At 40.3% G+C, this 17913-nt stretch overlaps 1 protein-coding gene across 1 annotated transcript; it reads right to left on the reverse strand.

The window, feature by feature from the left end:
- Nucleotides 1–1281: 1281 nt before the first annotated feature.
- Nucleotides 1282–15045, reverse strand: si:ch211-257p13.3 (kinesin-like protein KIFC3). Its single transcript, XM_023275521.3, has 20 exons — nt 14886–15045; nt 14614–14733; nt 14322–14418; nt 14029–14180; nt 13661–13913; nt 11774–11946; nt 11332–11397; nt 10946–11083; nt 9471–9668; nt 8247–8420; nt 7656–7803; nt 7404–7534; nt 7187–7298; nt 6929–7110; nt 6750–6854; nt 5713–5843; nt 5498–5618; nt 4450–4579; nt 2511–2740; nt 1282–2418 (listed from the first exon to the last, which is right to left on the reverse strand). Exons 2-20 carry the CDS (start codon nt 14710–14712, stop codon nt 2293–2295), a joined length of 2766 nt encoding a protein of 921 aa, XP_023131289.2. The 5' UTR covers nt 14713–14733; nt 14886–15045; the 3' UTR covers nt 1282–2292.
- Between the last annotated feature and the right edge of the window lie 2868 nt (nt 15046–17913).

Here is a 17913-nt window from a genome sequence, read left to right on the forward strand (position 1 = left end):
GGTACTGACACAATATCAGGCAGATGGTTTCAAATTTGTGTTCTTCAGTGTATAGAAAAAAAACAAAACTGTTCCACATTTGGGACAGGTACAATAACAAGTTTGTTTTGGTGGTTGTTTTAATGTCTTATAGGTTGTTTAGCATCTCTTCATCATTGCGTGTTTTTAGTCATTTAGCATCTTTTTGAAGTCGTGTTTTTGGTCATTTGCATCTCTTTGTGATTATTTCGAGTCTCCTTGTGGTTGTTTTGCATCTCTGTGTCATTGCTTTGCATCCTTTTTGGTCATTTTGCATGTGATTGTAGTCATTTTGTGTCTCTCCGTGGTTGTTTTGCGTCTGAGTCTCCTTGGGGTCGTTTTGTGTCTCTGTAAATGTTTTACAACTGTTTGTGGTTGTTTGGCATCATCGCTTCACATTTTTTGGGGTCATTTTGCATGTCTTTGTGATTATTTGTATTTATTATTATAATATAAACCGCAGGATTCCGCTGGTTGCTCCTGGCAACACATGGGGTACCGGCACAATATCAGACAGATGGTTTCAAATTTGTGGTTGTTCAGTGTATAGAAAAAAAAACTGTTAAAACAGGAACAGGTACACTAAGTTTGTTTTGGTGTCTTGTAGTTAGTTTAGCGTCTCTTCATCGTTGCTTTGCATATTTTTAGTCATTTAGCATCTCTTTGAAGTCATTTTGTGTCCATTTTTGGTCATTTGCATCTCTTCTTGATTATTCCAAGTCTTCCTGTGGTTGTTTTGCATCTCTGCATCATTGCTTTGCATCCTTTGTTGGTCATTTTGCATCTGATTGTAGTTATTTTGTGTCTCTCCATGGTCGTTTTGTGTCTGTTTATGATAGTTTTGAGTCTCCTTAGGGTCTCTTTGTGAATGTTTTGCAACTGTTTGTGGTTGTTTGGTGTCATCGCTTTGCTTTTTTTTAGGTCACTTTGCATATCTTTGTGATTATTTGTGTTTCCTTGTGGTTATTTGGCATCTCTTTGTGGTCCTTTTGGGTCTCTGTGGTTGTTTTATGTCTCTTTACGATCACTTTGTTTGTTGTCTTCTTTCCCCTCATGGTCATTTTGCTTATTTCTAAATCCAATTACTTAATCACACAGACACACAAAACATTTTCCATAAATCAGCCATGTCCAAATGTTTGCTTTCTTGTCCGATATCTACATTTCTAATGTGCCTACTTGAGTTAAAAGGACGAAGTAGAGAATTAGACCAAAAATGACACGCAGCAAATGGTTTAGATGCCAAAAAGAGAAAAGACACGCTTTAAATACATAATATTTATTCAGAAAATTATCTGAAAATTCACTGTCTAGTCCTAATTAAGTGACCCCTATGCACTCATGGTAGTTACTGCAACATTAATGTCTTGCTACATTTGAATCAAAAGCTGGTTTCGATCCACTTGGGTGATAAATACAGGAACAAATATGAACAATAAGCTGTATTTGGTATGACATTCACAAGTGAACTCTATTGCAAGCACCTGATCTAAAATGCTCCCATTCTTTCAAAATAAAGTGCATCTTCTGTCCACAGAGGCCCAAACTGTCTCCTGTTAAAGGAGGATATTGCACAGTTTACTATATTACCACTCTAATACAAGGCCACCTTCTTACTCCCTTCGACAGCATTCATCTTTTCTCAAAAGGCAAATCATCAAGGCTCTAAAGAGAAACGGAGCATTCAGTCACTGCTCTTCTGAAATTCACAAAAAACGACACAAATATGTGACTTTAAGTGTCATTGACATGGTTAATAGCCCGTACTTTTGTTACAAAACACATTTTCCTACACACTACAACCTTCAAAAAATATACCACGTTGGCAATGAAGCTCACAAGACATTTATAGCAGGATGATTAATACTGCAAAAAACTAAAGTGTTGTTGATACTGTGGCACTGGAAGCTTGTTGAACCTGAACATAAAGCAGCTCTAAACACTGTGATGATCACTGAGGATATGATCTATCCTGGATTTCAAAGGTAACTGAGATAGTAGTTCAAGGAAGCATCGAATCTTAAACCACGGGGGATGTTTTGGCACTCAGAGTGGAAGAATAAATACTCCTGCATGCAAACTATCTAATGATAAAGGGTTCTCACTTAACAGAAGCAGAAAATGGCAAAGAGGAGGCTAATATCCTCGGTACTTAACCTCGCAGACCTCCACAGGTTTAGCCCTTGAGCAGGATAGCTGCTGATCTTGTTGATACTGTATAGTTGGCTGGTAGGGTGACCGATTCGTTCCAGACTTCCTGCTGCCTCGTGGCTCTCAGTAACACTGTCCTCCTCCTGCTTCGATCTTCCTGGCTGCAGGGCCCAGCTCCACCTTGCAAACCCTCTGAGCGAACTTCAGGGAGCACAGCGTCTCTCCGACATTACTCTCCAGAGCAGAAACCTTCAGTAGAGCAAATTAAACAAAATGAGGCTCATTGTAGCGACTGATATGGACTGTAACTGATTCCTGCAGGGTTGGAATGGAAATCTTACCTGCACCACCATGACCGTTTTGCTGCCTTTGCCGAGGGAGTCTTGCAGTAAGTATGTAAGGCGGGAGTTCCTGAAGGGGATGTGAGTCTGTCGAGCTCGAAGTGCCTGAATTACGTCTCCCAACGCCAGCAGAGAGCGGTTGATATTCTGAGCTTCTTTCAGCCTTTCTCCCTCTGCACCAGACTTCCAGACCCGCTCTGAACCAGCCAGGTCCACCAGGTTCAGCTTCCCTGCAGAATCGAGAGTAAATTTAGAGTAATGACCGTCGCGTGAGCCACCACGTGCCATTTTCCCTCTTCACTTTTCCTCCTGCTTCTTCACACAACCTTTCACACAGCTGTTCTTTGGGAGGGATGCATGGGCAACAAATTCAAGGAAAAACCAAAACCCTTTGTATCTATGAAACAAGAAAGAATCACTTAAAAACCAGAGAAAAAATATTGGTAAAAACTGGTGAAAAGCTAAAAGGGTCATAAATGTTAAAATGGTAGGAATAAGAGCAAATAAAACTCTTCATGGACAAACATTGTAAAATAGCAGATTATTGTTTGTTAAAATGCAGGTTTATGATGTGGGCATTATTACAGTTTTAGTTTGTTTTTCTTTCATAGTCAACATGTAAATGATTACATTTTTGTCTGTGATTTAACAAAACAGGTAAAATAACAGTTTATAAATTACTTGCCATTTTTTCACATTTTTTTCAAATTATCTTTCAAATAACGGCAAAAATCTGTAAAATAATTATATGTTTTGCTGATTTAAATACACATAAATAGCGTAATTTTATAGTCAGGGAATTACCATTTTTAAAAATCCAAATTTTTGATGTGGATGTTATTTACAGGTTATACTTTCTTTCTGTAATTTTACTATATTTCATCTGTAATTTTAAAATAACAGTAAAATATTGTAAAATAACAGTAAAGTGTTTGAAAAATTGCAGGTAGAACCTGACAAAAAGCATTCACTTTTTCCAGCATACAGTCAGGGGACCAGGTGGTTCTGTTATGCTGTGGGGGACATTTTATCAGCGTGGTTTGGATCCATTTGTCCCCTTAGAGGGAAAACCAACATCAGATTGATTTAAAAACAAGAGTTGCCGTTGTTTAAAGCGATGTCAGTTAAACATGATGTGTGGAACAGCTGTATCATCTGTCTGCGGTTTCTGTCCCTGACATCTTACAGCTTATATTCAATTGGTTTGGCATAATAACCAGAATGTCTGAATGTCAAACTACGTCAACAATTAAAGAGTGACATGTATTATGATTGATATATATGATGTATATACATTTTTTAGTCCTGATCCCAGCTGGTTTGGGTATTCCAGCTGTGTGTTACATCTCTTTTATACGGCACTCTTTTATGCCGAAAAGACTTCAATTAAGAATACAGCGAGGATGCACCAGCTGAGCTCCTCTAGCAAGCCTGCTCTGTCATCGAAATGCATTTTAGGAATTGAGACATGCCTTTAAGATGTTATCTGGGTCACAGGCAGGAGGACATAGGAGAGGAAGTTGCTAGAAATAGAGAAATGAGACGAGCCTTGAGCTCCTAAACTGCTTTTTAGGAAACCTGAGTGCAACGTTATGAAGGGTTTGTCCATCTTCACAGTGGGTAACTGAATGGTTTGTATGCATGAAAATGGTACAAATCATAGGCTGTGGCCATCATCAAATCACCAAATTAGGCAATATCTTTTGGAACAATGGCGTTCCTACCCTCCAGTAGCTTCCCAGGAACCTGTAGATTCAATACCAAGCTGCCCTGAAGTTGTTCTGGTGGTAAATGGTGACCAAACGTTTCACTGGTACACTTTAAGTTGGTTGTTTCTTTAACTAATGTGTAGTCTTGGAGTTTCTAGTCTGCCCCCAGCCTTTGGTATTTCTAAAGAGCTCTTCAGACAGTAGAAGGGGAGAGTTCATGCATGACTGACCTGTGGTTTTGGACCCGGTGGCGAGGTCGGTGCCCTGGACGGTGATGCAGAGCAGAGCGTGGGAGCGAGAGCTGTGCTGGTTCATCTGAGTGCCGAAGGTGATCCTGTTCCTTCGAGCTGTGGCTAAAATCTAGAGAAATGCAGTGTCAGTTAGAATCTGTGTAATTATTTTCTAACACTGAATGGTGATTCTTTAAATTATATCCCTGTGGGCAGTGCTTTAAGAAGTATTCAGATCCTTCACTTAAGTATTAATATCACTCTGTGAAAATATTCCACAAAAAGTAAAAATCCTGCATTCAAAATGTTACCTAAGTAAAAGTATTAGTGTAAAAGTTATGCAAAGCATTAAAAGTTAAAGTACACATTGTGCGCTAATATAGTAAAATGTTCCCTGTCAGTGTTTTGCTATGGTGTATGATGTTCTTGGATTCATAATATTGCTGCATAAATGTGTAAGTTGCATTTTACTCCTGCAGATGTTTAAGGCTGAGTTCATTTTAACAACTTTAATACGCTAATCCTTCGATTTAAACTACTTTACATTCTATTCGGTTGTTTGTTACAGCAATGCATCATATTCTAAAACACCAGCCTATGTTTGTGGCATTTGCTGCCCTTTAAGAAGTCTCTAACAAGTTAGGTTTGCATGACTTCAGAGAAACTCTCCTATTTTTAGCTTTGTGATGTTTTCCATTTAATCCAATAGTGTTTTAAAAATGGTTTATACATCATGAAAAGCTGTAGAATCTTTGTCAATCTTTAGGTTTATTAGAAGCAAACTAATTCAGAATCACCAAATTTGGAGATAAACTGTAGGGAAAGATGCAATCTAAAAAGTAGATGTCTGAAAAGTGTATTGGAGTAAAACGAACAACATTGAGATGTAGTAGAGTAAAAGTAAAAAGTTGTACAATATGATGAAATGCAAGTTAAATGCAAGTACCTTGCCTTTGTACTAAGGTACAGTACTTGAGTAAATTTTGTTAGCTACATTCCATCCTTGAGTGTGGGTGTTTAAAATCAACAGTGGGCAAACATCTGCTACCTTCTTGATGTGCTGAAAGCTCTTCACTTCGATGACCCTGAGGCCCGGAACATGCAGCTGTCCTGTTCCATCCGGGTTGATCTTTATGTCCAGTTTCTCTCCATCCTTACTTAACAGATCTCTGAAAAACAATATTAAACTATCACCACCTACTAGCAATAAAATGTCTGATTTAGCTAAACAAATTTAAAAAAAAACAAAACAGCATCCTGTACCTTAGCACCTCGTTGTAGATCTCCACAGAGCTGACTGTGACGGTGTAAGACCACATGTCCTTCCTCTCCTCGATCTCACTGAAGAGATGTTTCAGGGCTCGTTGGTTGATGCCTGGATGTTCCACACTGCCCTGGAAATAAAATCATACTTAAGCTTGCCTTATAGACTGTACCAAAGAAGTGGTTCATCTATAAATGTCACACCACAACAACTTTTTCACTCATGAAGCTCCATATCATCACACTCCCACCTCCGTGCTTCACTGTTAGGACTATGCATTCACTGTGGTAGTCCTGATCAGGTTCTTAGACCCTATCAAAGCTGGAAAAAATTCCCTTTAGTTCCACCTGACAAAAGAAAATGCTCCCAACATTCATCAGACTCATGTTCTTTGGCAAAGTTCTATTTTGCAGTTTTGTGCCAATAAGCATGTAAAGCTTTGTTTGTAGGATGCTGTCCATTGAGGCAGATTTGTTGCACTGTCTGAGCTGTCACAGAAACTCTGATAACCTCAGCTGCAAGTCTGAAGCAGCTGCCTGCCTGTTTTTCAAAACGAGATTGTGAAAGTAGTGCAATGTCTTTGGAGTCATTTTAGGCCCCTGCAGCTCTGATTAGTGGTACTATAACTCACTCTATACCACTTGGTTACTGCTGCAGTTGTGTTTCCACTAATGTTTTAGTTGGTCACTGATCTTTTTATGTCCTTTTCCATATTTGTAAAGTCTCGCATTCAGATGTTTCAGTGCTTCTGGCTATTCTTTTCGATGTGGAGCCATGATGTGGACATGTAGATAGACACAGCCCATAGGTCCAAAATTGAGAAAATTCTGGTGTTCACAGCTCATGCAATTGGGCCAATTGGAAATCACAGGTGTGTTTGTATTGAGTTTCTATTTTGGGGTCTATATTTTCAATACAGTCTCTCTAAAGTATTGGTTTTTGATTGGTCATAAGAGAAAATACTCTTCTCTTCAGCTTAAAAATTTTGAGTAATTTGACTAATACTTGTAGCCATACTGTGAAAGTAGAAATATACCTCCATCGTGTAGGTTTTTCCAGAGCCTGTCTGTCCATATGCAAATATGCAGACATGGTAGCCATCGATGCAGGACGTCACAAGAGGTTCTATCTCCTGAAAGACCTGAAGAAACCAAACGATGGGTTAGAGTTCTTGTTAGAAAAATGTCTCTTTAATACGCTTGTCTTTTTCACTACCTCTTCCTGCGTGGCCTGTGGGTGGAAGACCTTATCCAGCTCAAAGATGCGACCTTTTCCTTTGCTCATCACGTTGAGGGAGGATTCGTTGTTGGGGTCTGTAGTCACAACCACAGACTGGCCTTCCTCATGCTGATCCTCCTTCAGCACCGGCTTCACCCGACACAGAACCCGAATGTTGCCTAAAAACAAGCAGAGACACAATCAGTGATGCAGATTTGACTTTCTGTGGCAAATTCCATCTTTCCAGACTCATACCTTTAAGCTCCACCAGCTGCTCGTGGTACTTCCGGCGCAGTGCAACCTCCTTCCTATATTTCTCCAGAAGATCCTTGTTGGCTTCAGACATCTCATTGATAGCTGCTGAGATCTGGCAAAGACACAAAACTGTTTAGCAGATTTACAAGGATTTAATCAGATACCTCTTTTCCATAAATTAATATAGGTTTTAAGGCAGGTTGGTCATAGTGCAGACCTGTTTTTTTGCATCGCTGATAGCTGCTCCATAAAAGTCTGAGAAGTTTCGAACTTGGGTCCTCAGACTGGCGTAGTCGGTCTTCATGGAGCGCAAAGTTGGAGGGAGTGCGGTGAGACGCTTCTGCAGGCCTGACATAAAGAAAAAGCCATGCAGAGTCACACAAATCCAGCTGACATTTCCTTTCAGTTTCTTATGTGCATTAACTGAATTTCGTGCTCTGGGGTGGTTTGATTATTTGGTGTAGCTCACTGAAGAATTGGTCCTGCAGGTTCTGAAAGTGTTCTGCCGAGCAGCTGGCTGCAGCCTTCACAGCCTCCTCCTTCCTCGCCTCCAAGTGGCCGATCTCTTTCAACAGCTCCTCTCTCAGTTTGCTGATTTCTCGCTCATACGCTGCAATCTGTAAAAGGTTCAGCACAGCAATTTGTCAGTCTGTCAGCTCCTCTGTTCCAGTCTGTGCAGGTTCAGCTCTATAATTAGTTCATCTGTCAATGAAATCGATCCAGGCTGTGAATTTCCAGCAGCAAGGTGGAAACTTCCTCCTTCTGCCTTTCATTTTCTCCCCTTTGATCATCTGTTCTGAAAACAGGATGCGCTTTATTTACCCCTCTGGACTCGTCAGTCCTCCCTTTATAGTTTTTAATCAGAGTTGATGGCATCAGGAGTACCATCCGCAGTTTGTCTCCAGATTTCTTAACTCTTACTGGCCTGCAGCCAACAGTAATAATTTGTGTACTGATGGATATTTAACATTATTATGAAGCATTATTGTCATCAGAATATTCTTGGAGTTTATCTACATCTAAAGAACATGGTATCTATGTGTATGTACATATTTGTCACCTTGTGCTGCAGGTTACAGCTGTGTTCGTCTGATCTCCTGATCTGTTCTTCCAGCTGTTTGCATCGTTCGTTCTGACTGGACAACCTCTCAGACATCAGCTCATTCCTCTGTCTGGCTTTATTCAGCTGCTTTAATGTTGCAGGAGATTCCACCTCCACAGTCTGTGTGACGTACTGTCAGAGAGGAGACATCCAGTTAGAGACAGCTTCTCTGAATACAGCAAATCCAGCTCTGTGCATTATTTATCTGTGCATATGCATACAGCTAAATAAAATCCCAAAAAAAGCAGTAAAAAAAATAGCAGCAAACAGATAATGTAAAATTTAAGTAGAATATCTCAATTTACTCAAGCAGTAAATCATATTTTCATTTTATGTTTTGCAGAGAAACACAGTTACATTTTTTTCTGCATTATTACCATCAAACACCTTTAATAAACTAATAGACATAAAAGTCCTGCAGGGGAGCAGATTTGTTTTACAGATTTGACCTAAATTATTACAATTAAACACCTTCAATTAAATGTTTATACATGCTCAAGATTGTTAACTAACAGTCCATTTTGGAAGACAAATAAAGTACATACCCCTATTAATTCCAAAACACTTTTGATTTATTCAGATGGAAAATCTACAAAATCAATCAACCTCATTAGTGATGCATCTTTACACTCTTTAAAAAAATATCTGTACATTATGTTGGGTGTAATGTTGAATGTAAATTTGGCTTAATTTGTTTGCAGAACTAGAGAGTTTGAATGTAAAACTGCACATAAATATATAATTAATAAGAGTTACCTTCAAATTATGAAAAAGAATGTTTATATGATAGCATGGGCACAAACCAAATAATAATAAACAGATAAGTATTGGCATTTTTTGTAAATTTGTATGTAAGTGAAAAAAGCAGATAAATTATTGTATGTATAATATGGTAAGTTGTCTGCAAAAGAATATAAAAAATAAATGTAATTTGGCATTGTTAGTATAATACTTGAAATAGCATTTTTTTTAACACTTTTTAAAATAGAATTTATAAAAACTATTGTCAGATTTTGGAGTTATTTTCTATAAAATATGCGTATTCAAGCCTAGCTGTGCCTTCAGTCACCAAATCTTACTCTGAAATCCATTAAAAAGCAGTTTTATAATTTTATAAGCAGCTAAAAAATCCACTTGCCAGCATTAAAATCCATTTGAAAAGCCCTTTAGCATGAGATTTACCTTAACAACGGGCTCCTTTCCTTTCTCCCTGTCCAGCTCCAGCTGCAACTCTCTCACTCTGTCCTCTCGTTTCCTCAGTTCTTCTCCTCGTCTCCACTCCGTTTGTTCGCTCTGTCGCTCCAGATGTGACAGCTGCTCGGCCCGCTGCTGTAAAGACATTTCCAGCTGCTGCACTCTGCTGCGGAGGTTCTCGTTCTCCTGGTGCATTAAAACAAATCAAAGGAGTAAGTTTACATCAAGATTCAGTTGATCAAGAGCTTTTGCTCCTGATCTGATCTGAATAATTTATTTAGTTTATAGTCAATACTGTGTTCCATACTGATGCAGTTTTCCTAGATAATACACTCTTCAAGTATTGCAGATTTGTTGTAGCTCCACCACTTCCTATTACATAATAATGTAGCAACCAGACACAATAATAAGTGTGCATTTTCAGGATCATAGTTATAGGATCCTCGTTTGTTCCCTCCTATAAATTGGATGATTGGTAAAGTGTGTGACAAATACTTATACTTCTAAAGGTTCATTCCGGCCAAACAGTACTTCATAAAAAAACAAGTTTTAGTCTTAAAGGTTTATTCCAGACAAAATATTCCTTTATTTCTTAGCACTTATACTTTTAAAGACCTATTGTACCAAATTAGTGCTTTCTGACATTACAGTTTTAAACCTTTGCTACCCCTAAAATACTATTTTATTTCTGAGTCTTTAGAGTTCAAAACATTACTTTCTGTGCAAGTACTTAGAATTTTAGAGGTTTATTTAATTCAAATAGTACTCTCTAACGAGCACATCATAGTTTTTAAGGTTTATTCCACCAAAATAATACTTTTTAATGAACACATTATACATTATTATGAGTTTTTTTCACCCACATAGTATATTCTAACTAACAAGTTGTGGGTTTAAATGTTTATTTAATCAAAAACTGTCCATTTTTTGTCAGTAACTGTGGGCTAGAAAAGCTAGCTCTTTGGAATAAACAAGTCATAACCATGTGATCTGACCCAAAAAAAGAGCTAACCCCCACACTGTCGGGGTTTAGCTGCTAAGGGGGCACCATGACAAAGTGGTCTATGGTGCTTAATGACCTCCAGCTAGCACATATGTGCTTAACCAAACTGAGGCTGTCTAAGTTAGCATGCTTAAATCACTATGACATGTATAATAGGTGTTTTTGTTGCTTGTTGCCTGTGGTCATGGCTTGAAACAGCAATAACAATGTAGGACAAACATACTCTGTGCTACGTTAATTTTACAAATTAATCACTTTTAGATTAATAACGCTACGTTTATTGACAACCTTATTTAAATTTCCCACACCGGTGGCAGCAGATGAAAACAAATAATCAGGCTTTAACACATGGGGACACTAATCAGTTCAAAATTGCCTTGATCAGCCCTGACATCCCTAAATTAATTTGCCTTAATAGTACACGGGTGAGCCCTCAGTCCGCTGTGTTGGTGTTTCTCACCTTGATGAGCATGGTGCTGGACTGGGATGGGATGGCAGAAAGCTGCTGCAGGAGGCCTTGAGTTACACTCAGGCTCTGCTTCAGACTCTCGTTCTCTGCTGATAAACACAACACTCGCTTCTCTGAGTCGGTGGCCCCCTGCAGAAATGAAACAAAAGGCTGAGTTCCTGCATCACAACAAGAGATCAGTCAAAACCAAAATGCTTCTCCAGGTGAAATCTTTACATATTTATCCCTGCGTATGAGCTCCCTTCAACAATTTATAACGTCCAGGCTTGACATTTACAGCTCTATTTTTGTATTTAGTCGGCGTGGCAGCTTGGTGGATGACGTGTAAAGTGACAAAGACTTGATGAATGATTAAATCAATAGTTTGCAGCGCTTACAGTGGCTGTTCGCAGTCGTGACAACTCCTCCTCACGCTCCTCTATGCAGCTCTTGAGCTCATCAATCTGTGCAAAATTGGAAAAAATGAGATTGAAACTTTAGAATACAGACATCCAAGACTCATATTTCTTTCTATTACTTGTAGAACAATGCAGTGCTATCTAATTCTGCTGTTTTTATCTTTTATCTTTTTGGAGAGACAGAATTCCACAACCTGCACAATAACATAGAACCTGAGACGCATTTGACATTTCTGAAAATATGCCTCTACAGTCACTGTTAGCACCCATAAGTGACATTTATGGGCATAAACTAAAGCATAATATAAATTCTAATACAAATTTGGAAGATTTTGTAATTATTCACCTCTGCTCTGTTATTCATGATTTCATGTCGCTTTAAGTCTTCTAAAATGGGCACAGCTCTGGATTAAACTACAACCTGCTGCTGAAAGGCTTGTATCCGAGAGTGTCTGTCTTTTTCTTTCTGCTCCAGCTGTGAGTGCAGCAGACGGAGTTCTCCTCTCAGCTGACTCCTCTCACCCTGCAGGCCGTACAGAGACTCCACCAGCCTGTGGACGCCGGCCTGAGTCCCTCCATCGCTAATACACTCACCTTCAAGACACAAATAAGATCCCGTTTTATCATCAGCCTGGCAAAATAACCCTATTCAGTCATATTTACATTAGAAACAGCTCCTGTCAATATCACTTGAACTACCTTTGACCTGTTTTCTACATGTGATTTTTTCATTTAAGACCATTTACCACTGCATGCCTGAGAGCTTGCATGTGAGTGTAATATTAATGAACATCAAATATGCACTTAAGAGCTCTTTCACAAACCATGCAGTAAAGGTTTCTACTCTCAATTCCCAGAAACCTCAGCTGGATTCTGCGACTTCTCATTTTGAGTGCAGAACCACGATTCACAGTTATAAGATGCAACAACCTACTAAAACTCCTCTATTGTTTAGCAGCAACCTGAGCAGCATGCCGAACGGTGTTTTAATCATTTTCCACCTCCTCAATGATTTATCCGGCCCTGTCACCTCTGATTTTCCTTGCAGGGCTTTATGCTAATTTTATCAACAGGCCATGTCGGGTTTGCCGTGTCACAGTGCATCAGTGAGCTGGTATGAAAGTGTCTGCAAGAAACGTGAGAATCTCTTCCAGCTTGCAGAGGCGCTGCAATATTATTTTAAATTTTGAAACAGCAGCTTGAAGCTTGAATCCACTGAAACCATTCATTCAAACCCAAATGCACAAGTGGTTCTTGCACATTGAAGATGCACAGGATCACTCCTACTCTTAAACCTGCATCAGTGTAAACAAACCGAGCATCCTTGTAACACGGGGACACAGAACTCCAGGCTATTTTTAGCCCGACACGTTTCCACGTGCCGTCGAACATGTGCCCGACCTTGTAAGTGCATTTGCAGGGAATAAAACTGCACTAACAGCCCTGTTTTATTTATGACACTGAGTCACAGTATCTGAGTACCAGAGACTCTCGCCACGAACCCGACAAATATCTCTGTCCACTAACTAATGACAGTCACCACACATGAGATCCTCTGATTAAATATTCCTGACAGCCTGGTCTGGTGATCACACATGCTGACATGTTCCTCTGAGGCTGCAGCAGGTAGCCTGAGGTCATGGATGTGCCTCCAGCTTCATGCAGTTGTTAACAAGCTGAACATATGCACAGCACAGAGAGATAAAGCAGTGCCGTCGGTGAGGTTCTGCTCCGAGGCCAGAGAAGCATCTGGTCGAAAGTGAAACACAGCAGATGCAGACATCTGAAGCTGGGAGGTCAGTCAGCGTTTGTCTGGTCGCTCAATTAATCTAATCAGTCTGTTTATCTGCTGATGACTGTATAATTCTATTTTTAAAAAGTGTCCAAACAAATCAAATTCTGTCCTAAAACTGGTGGAAAAACACATCACAGCATTAAATACACACTAAACAATCTCTCCTTCTCAGTCTGTTAACAGTGTGGAATATTCCTGGACTCCCACCACCATAAATCAGACCACAGAGCTTTCTCATATATATTACATAACCCCATTCTACACCTATTGTACCAGCATGATAGCGGTTTTCTTTATTCATGCATCTCCTAGTTCATCTTCCTATATCCATCAGATGATCTAATCTGAAGTCCCCCCTGTGCAATTTTCTTTTCACTCAAGCCGATCTACATTTCTGTTATTGAAAAGACCCCATGACCTCCACTTCTCTCGGTTTTCCATCACCTTCACAGCCACTGAATTGAAAATGGTAACCCATCTCTCTTATTATCCCTTCCCCCTTTCCTCCCTCACCCTCGCTCATTGGGCTGGGGGTCTGCTGCTGGCTCATGGCCTCCTCCAGGCTGCTTATGATGCTGTTTTTGTCCCGGAGCCGCTGGCGGTAGGAGGCTCGCAGGGCCTTCATCTGCCGCCGGTGCTGGACGCGGTGCCTCTTGAGCTGGACCCGGTACTGGTCGGCCTGCTGCTGCAGCTGCTGGAAGTGCGAGTACTGCTCCAGAAAAGTCAGCAAGTGGGACATCACAGCCACCAGGGGAGACTCGGCCAACTGCTCAGAAGAAGACGCACATAGAAAAGTTTAGCAGCGGCGCAGTGCGGAGCTTCTATTTCTGTTTCTGCATCAGGTGGGCAGCTCAGTCGAGAAGATAGCACACTTTCATCACCTTCCCTGTTGTTTCCAGCTGCACCTGGGAGGCTCGTCTCCTCTCAGCCTCCTGCTTGAAAGACAAGAAGGCAGCCAGAGGGGTGCATGCTGGGATGTCGGGGCCTTCCTTCTCATCTTCCTCACTTAGTTCATCACTGTCACTGCTGCTGCCTGGATGACAAAGGAATGCATGTACTAATGAATCAGCTAATTCATCTATCAGCATTAACCGCTCACATGATAAATGCATCATTTTGCTTCATTTGTCATACAACATTTATTTTAGCTCTGAAAAGCCATTTGAGGACTCACTTGATTCACTAAAGCGAGCACAAGCTTTTTTCCCCCTTTTGGAGGAGTGGCCATCTCTCCTCCTGCTCCTTGTTTCCATGGAAACAGCTCCTGGCTCCTGAGCACGGCATCACATATATGAGGGTCAGACAGTAATACACACACTAAATATTTACACAATGCATACATAGACATGCGCACGACAAAGACCACAGCCTGTGAGCTAACATATGCATGCTTCCCACTCATTTTTACGTATTTTTTTTTCTCACAGAAAACCCCCCGAGGCTGCACATGATGCGGCTAGACATACGTCTGAGGAAGCTCCACATGCCTCCTCCAGGGCTTCCTCCTCCTCCTTCTTAAAGACAGTGTAGAAGATGTAGACTAAAAGGGAGTAGAAGGCGTACATCTCTACGCTGTCCAAGGCTCCCTGGAAATTACAATTAAACTCATAAATAACACACAGCTTTAAAAAAAAAAAAGAGCAGACAATGCCATTATAACACACGAATATAATGTTTATCAAAGTCTCCATTTAAAGTCACTCCATTCCATCATTCTAAAATGCTATATATTCTTTACCTTATCAAATGTGTCCTACTCTTTCCTGATGACAATCTGACCTTCCACTCGTTCCGCTTTCACACTCCATCTGTGCTGCTAATGACAGCTCCTCCCGAGCAGCTCTCCTTCTCAGAGCTGCAACAGCATCTCAGCTCTGAGTCCTTCTCAGCCGTCCCATCTCTCCTCCCCTTTCTCCACCTCCTCCTCTCCACTTTGTTCCAGCTACAGGCTGCATCTGCGGCGAGCATGCTCAGTGCAGTTTCCCCATGCGCTGCAGTGGTGAAGGGGCACACACAGCAGATTATGGAGGCTGATAGAGCTGCTGGGGGTTGATGCTGATAGCAGCAGCTGGAGGTAGGAGTGGATGAGATGGGCCAAACTCCAGGTGCTTGGAAAAATCAAAAAACTGCAGCGTGATGCTCTTGAGATGTTTGTGAGTACAGTCAGAAAATGCAACAACAGTCAGACAGGTGATGCATCTCAGGAATGCAAAGTAAAGTTGCATAACTTGGCAATTTTTTTATGGGAATTATGTTATTATCCACATAAAACATTATCTAACTTGATAAATACCCACACCTCTACATCGTTTGGGGCTCTCCAAACTCACAGATGCCCACAAAAATGACTTCACATCCTAAAAAGTATCTCCCAAAGGCTGAGTGGCTAAGGTGCATAAAACATGAGCACATTTGCAAGTTTGATTCAAGGTTTCCTGGACCATTTCCTGCATGTCATCCCCTTGCGTCTTCTCCCCCTGCAACGGGCAAATGAAGTCTCAAAATGTCAAAAAAAAATCCCTAAAAATATAAAGTACCACTGAGCACCTCAGCTCTGAAGTTCAACAAAGGCTCCGTCCCAGAGGCAGGCACTGAGCCACACATGCTCGAACAATCACTGCAGCAAAACTGCTGAGGCAGCTGCTCACACCCCTTAAACCCCGAGGGAGAATCTGCAGCGTCCACCACAAATCTAAAGAATATCAATATCTCACAAGGACAGCGGTGTGGACAAACAGCACTATACACACCTCATTTAGGTGATTACACACGAGGTTATTTCAGTTCACAGTGTTACAGCCGCTGGAACACCAGGATGAATTTTTAGGAAAATTTGCATTGATAAGTATCAATCTGTGTCACGATGTGGGAAGAACTTGGGCCGAGAGCTTTGTCCACTGCAGCAGATACTTTTCCAGTCAGACTGCTGAGCCTGCAGAACAAATCACCAAGACTCTGAGGCAGCCGGATGTTTTTTGGAATCCATAACATTAAAACTGTAAGCAGAGGTGTGAGCTGGGTGTCGATGGGCTGACAACAGCAGGGGTGGAGCTAAAGGGTGGCCATGACCAACTGAAGTATGTCAAACAAACAGCACTTATAGTAAAGCCTGTTAGAAGGCAACTGGAGTTAAATCCTGCAACTAATAGTTTTTTGGCAGATTTTGTTTGCAGAACCATTTCTCTTGTTGTTCTCTTACAGATCCATATTAACATCCCTCATTCAACCACATATCAGCCAGGAAATGGAAAGTTTTCATATTATTGTGATTAAAAAGTGTAAAGAAGGTAAAAAGATGCATCTGATTTTACATGTAAATGAAGAAACAGTTTGTTTTTTAGTTAAAGTGAGTCTGGTTGAGGCGTAGCTGTGGATTTAGTTGAAGCTCTTGTACAGAATCCTAAAGACAGAAGGGATGAAATCTACTTTAAGGAGCTCTGGAAACAAACTCAGGCCCAGTGATGCAGCCACTCTGGCCTCTTAGCTGTGAATTGTGGTCTCAGGCGAAATTTATTTTTTAGCAGTTAGTTGAGTGGCGTGTGCGCTTTGTATAATCCTGTGCAGTTCAAATGGAGTCCAGCCAAGCTGTTGGTCTAACAGCTACTCTATGTTCTACTAAAAATGCACACATTCCAAAAACAGAGGTTAGCACAAACAACTGACTTGTTTCCACTGCAGGAATTTGCAAATTGTTTCACAGAAATCTAAACCTCTGTGTGTTTCAATTGCAAAACAGAAGGAACTGTTAGACGTCCTCGATGCTGACGGGTTAAACTCTGTGATGATAATAAGCACCTTGAAGCTCTTTTTTACCTTCTCAGTGTATTCGTCACTAACATCATTGACACCAGTTACATCCAGTAAATCAAGTTTTGTGTTCTTTTGCCTTTAAGTTACTGTTGTGTTCGAAGCTGTTGGATTCTCACTGCAATGGAAATAGAAAGGCTGAAATGGGTCAATTACAGGATGTTCCTATAAACATTCACACCAGCTCTTGAGTTCCTGCAGTGGAAAGTCAACTATACTGTGGAATTTTGTGATTTATGATACACTAATCTCTCTTTATTATTACATCAACTGTTTCTACTAGACATTTCTTCTAGTATTGCTTCTAAAATGTTTGGAAATTCTACCTGTAAATTACAGTATGACTTGATTTCCCACGTTTCGGCCCATATCGTATTATTTATCAAAACCACAAGAAATACCACATCATCATGATAATCTTTTGTTGTTATATCCCAGCATTAATTTATGTATTGATCATGAACATATTTAGAATTTTCTGTGTTCTGTCCATAAACAATCATACATAAAACCATGTTATCCTTAAGCTCATGTGTCCTCCAAGAATTGCTCAAATTGCAAGAAGTGCGACGTGCAGTAAAACAAATTAACTCAAACACGTCATGATGCAACTTTGTTTTGCAACTTGATATGAAAATGAAAGCTTCTCATTATCTATGACTAATCTACATGAGATGTTTGTCTAACAGAAGATCATTTACTCTCATTTAAAGGTTCTTTTTTTTCCATGCATGGAATATTTTAGCTACAGAAACAATAATGTTGACCAAAAACAGGTTGTCTGTTTGCAGTGTCTTGTAATTATTGCAGTTTAGTTGTGTGACCATTAAAATCATCACCATACAGCTCTGTAGGACGAATGTAAAATCAGATCTTAATGTCATCCATAGTAAAACACTATTTTGGATGCCTTTGCAAGTGCTACACTATATGAGAAAGCCACACATTTATTTCAAGGC

Source organism: Amphiprion ocellaris, chromosome 9, assembly GCF_022539595.1.
Source record: "Amphiprion ocellaris isolate individual 3 ecotype Okinawa chromosome 9, ASM2253959v1, whole genome shotgun sequence".
NCBI classification, from domain to species: domain Eukaryota; kingdom Metazoa; phylum Chordata; class Actinopteri; family Pomacentridae; genus Amphiprion; species Amphiprion ocellaris.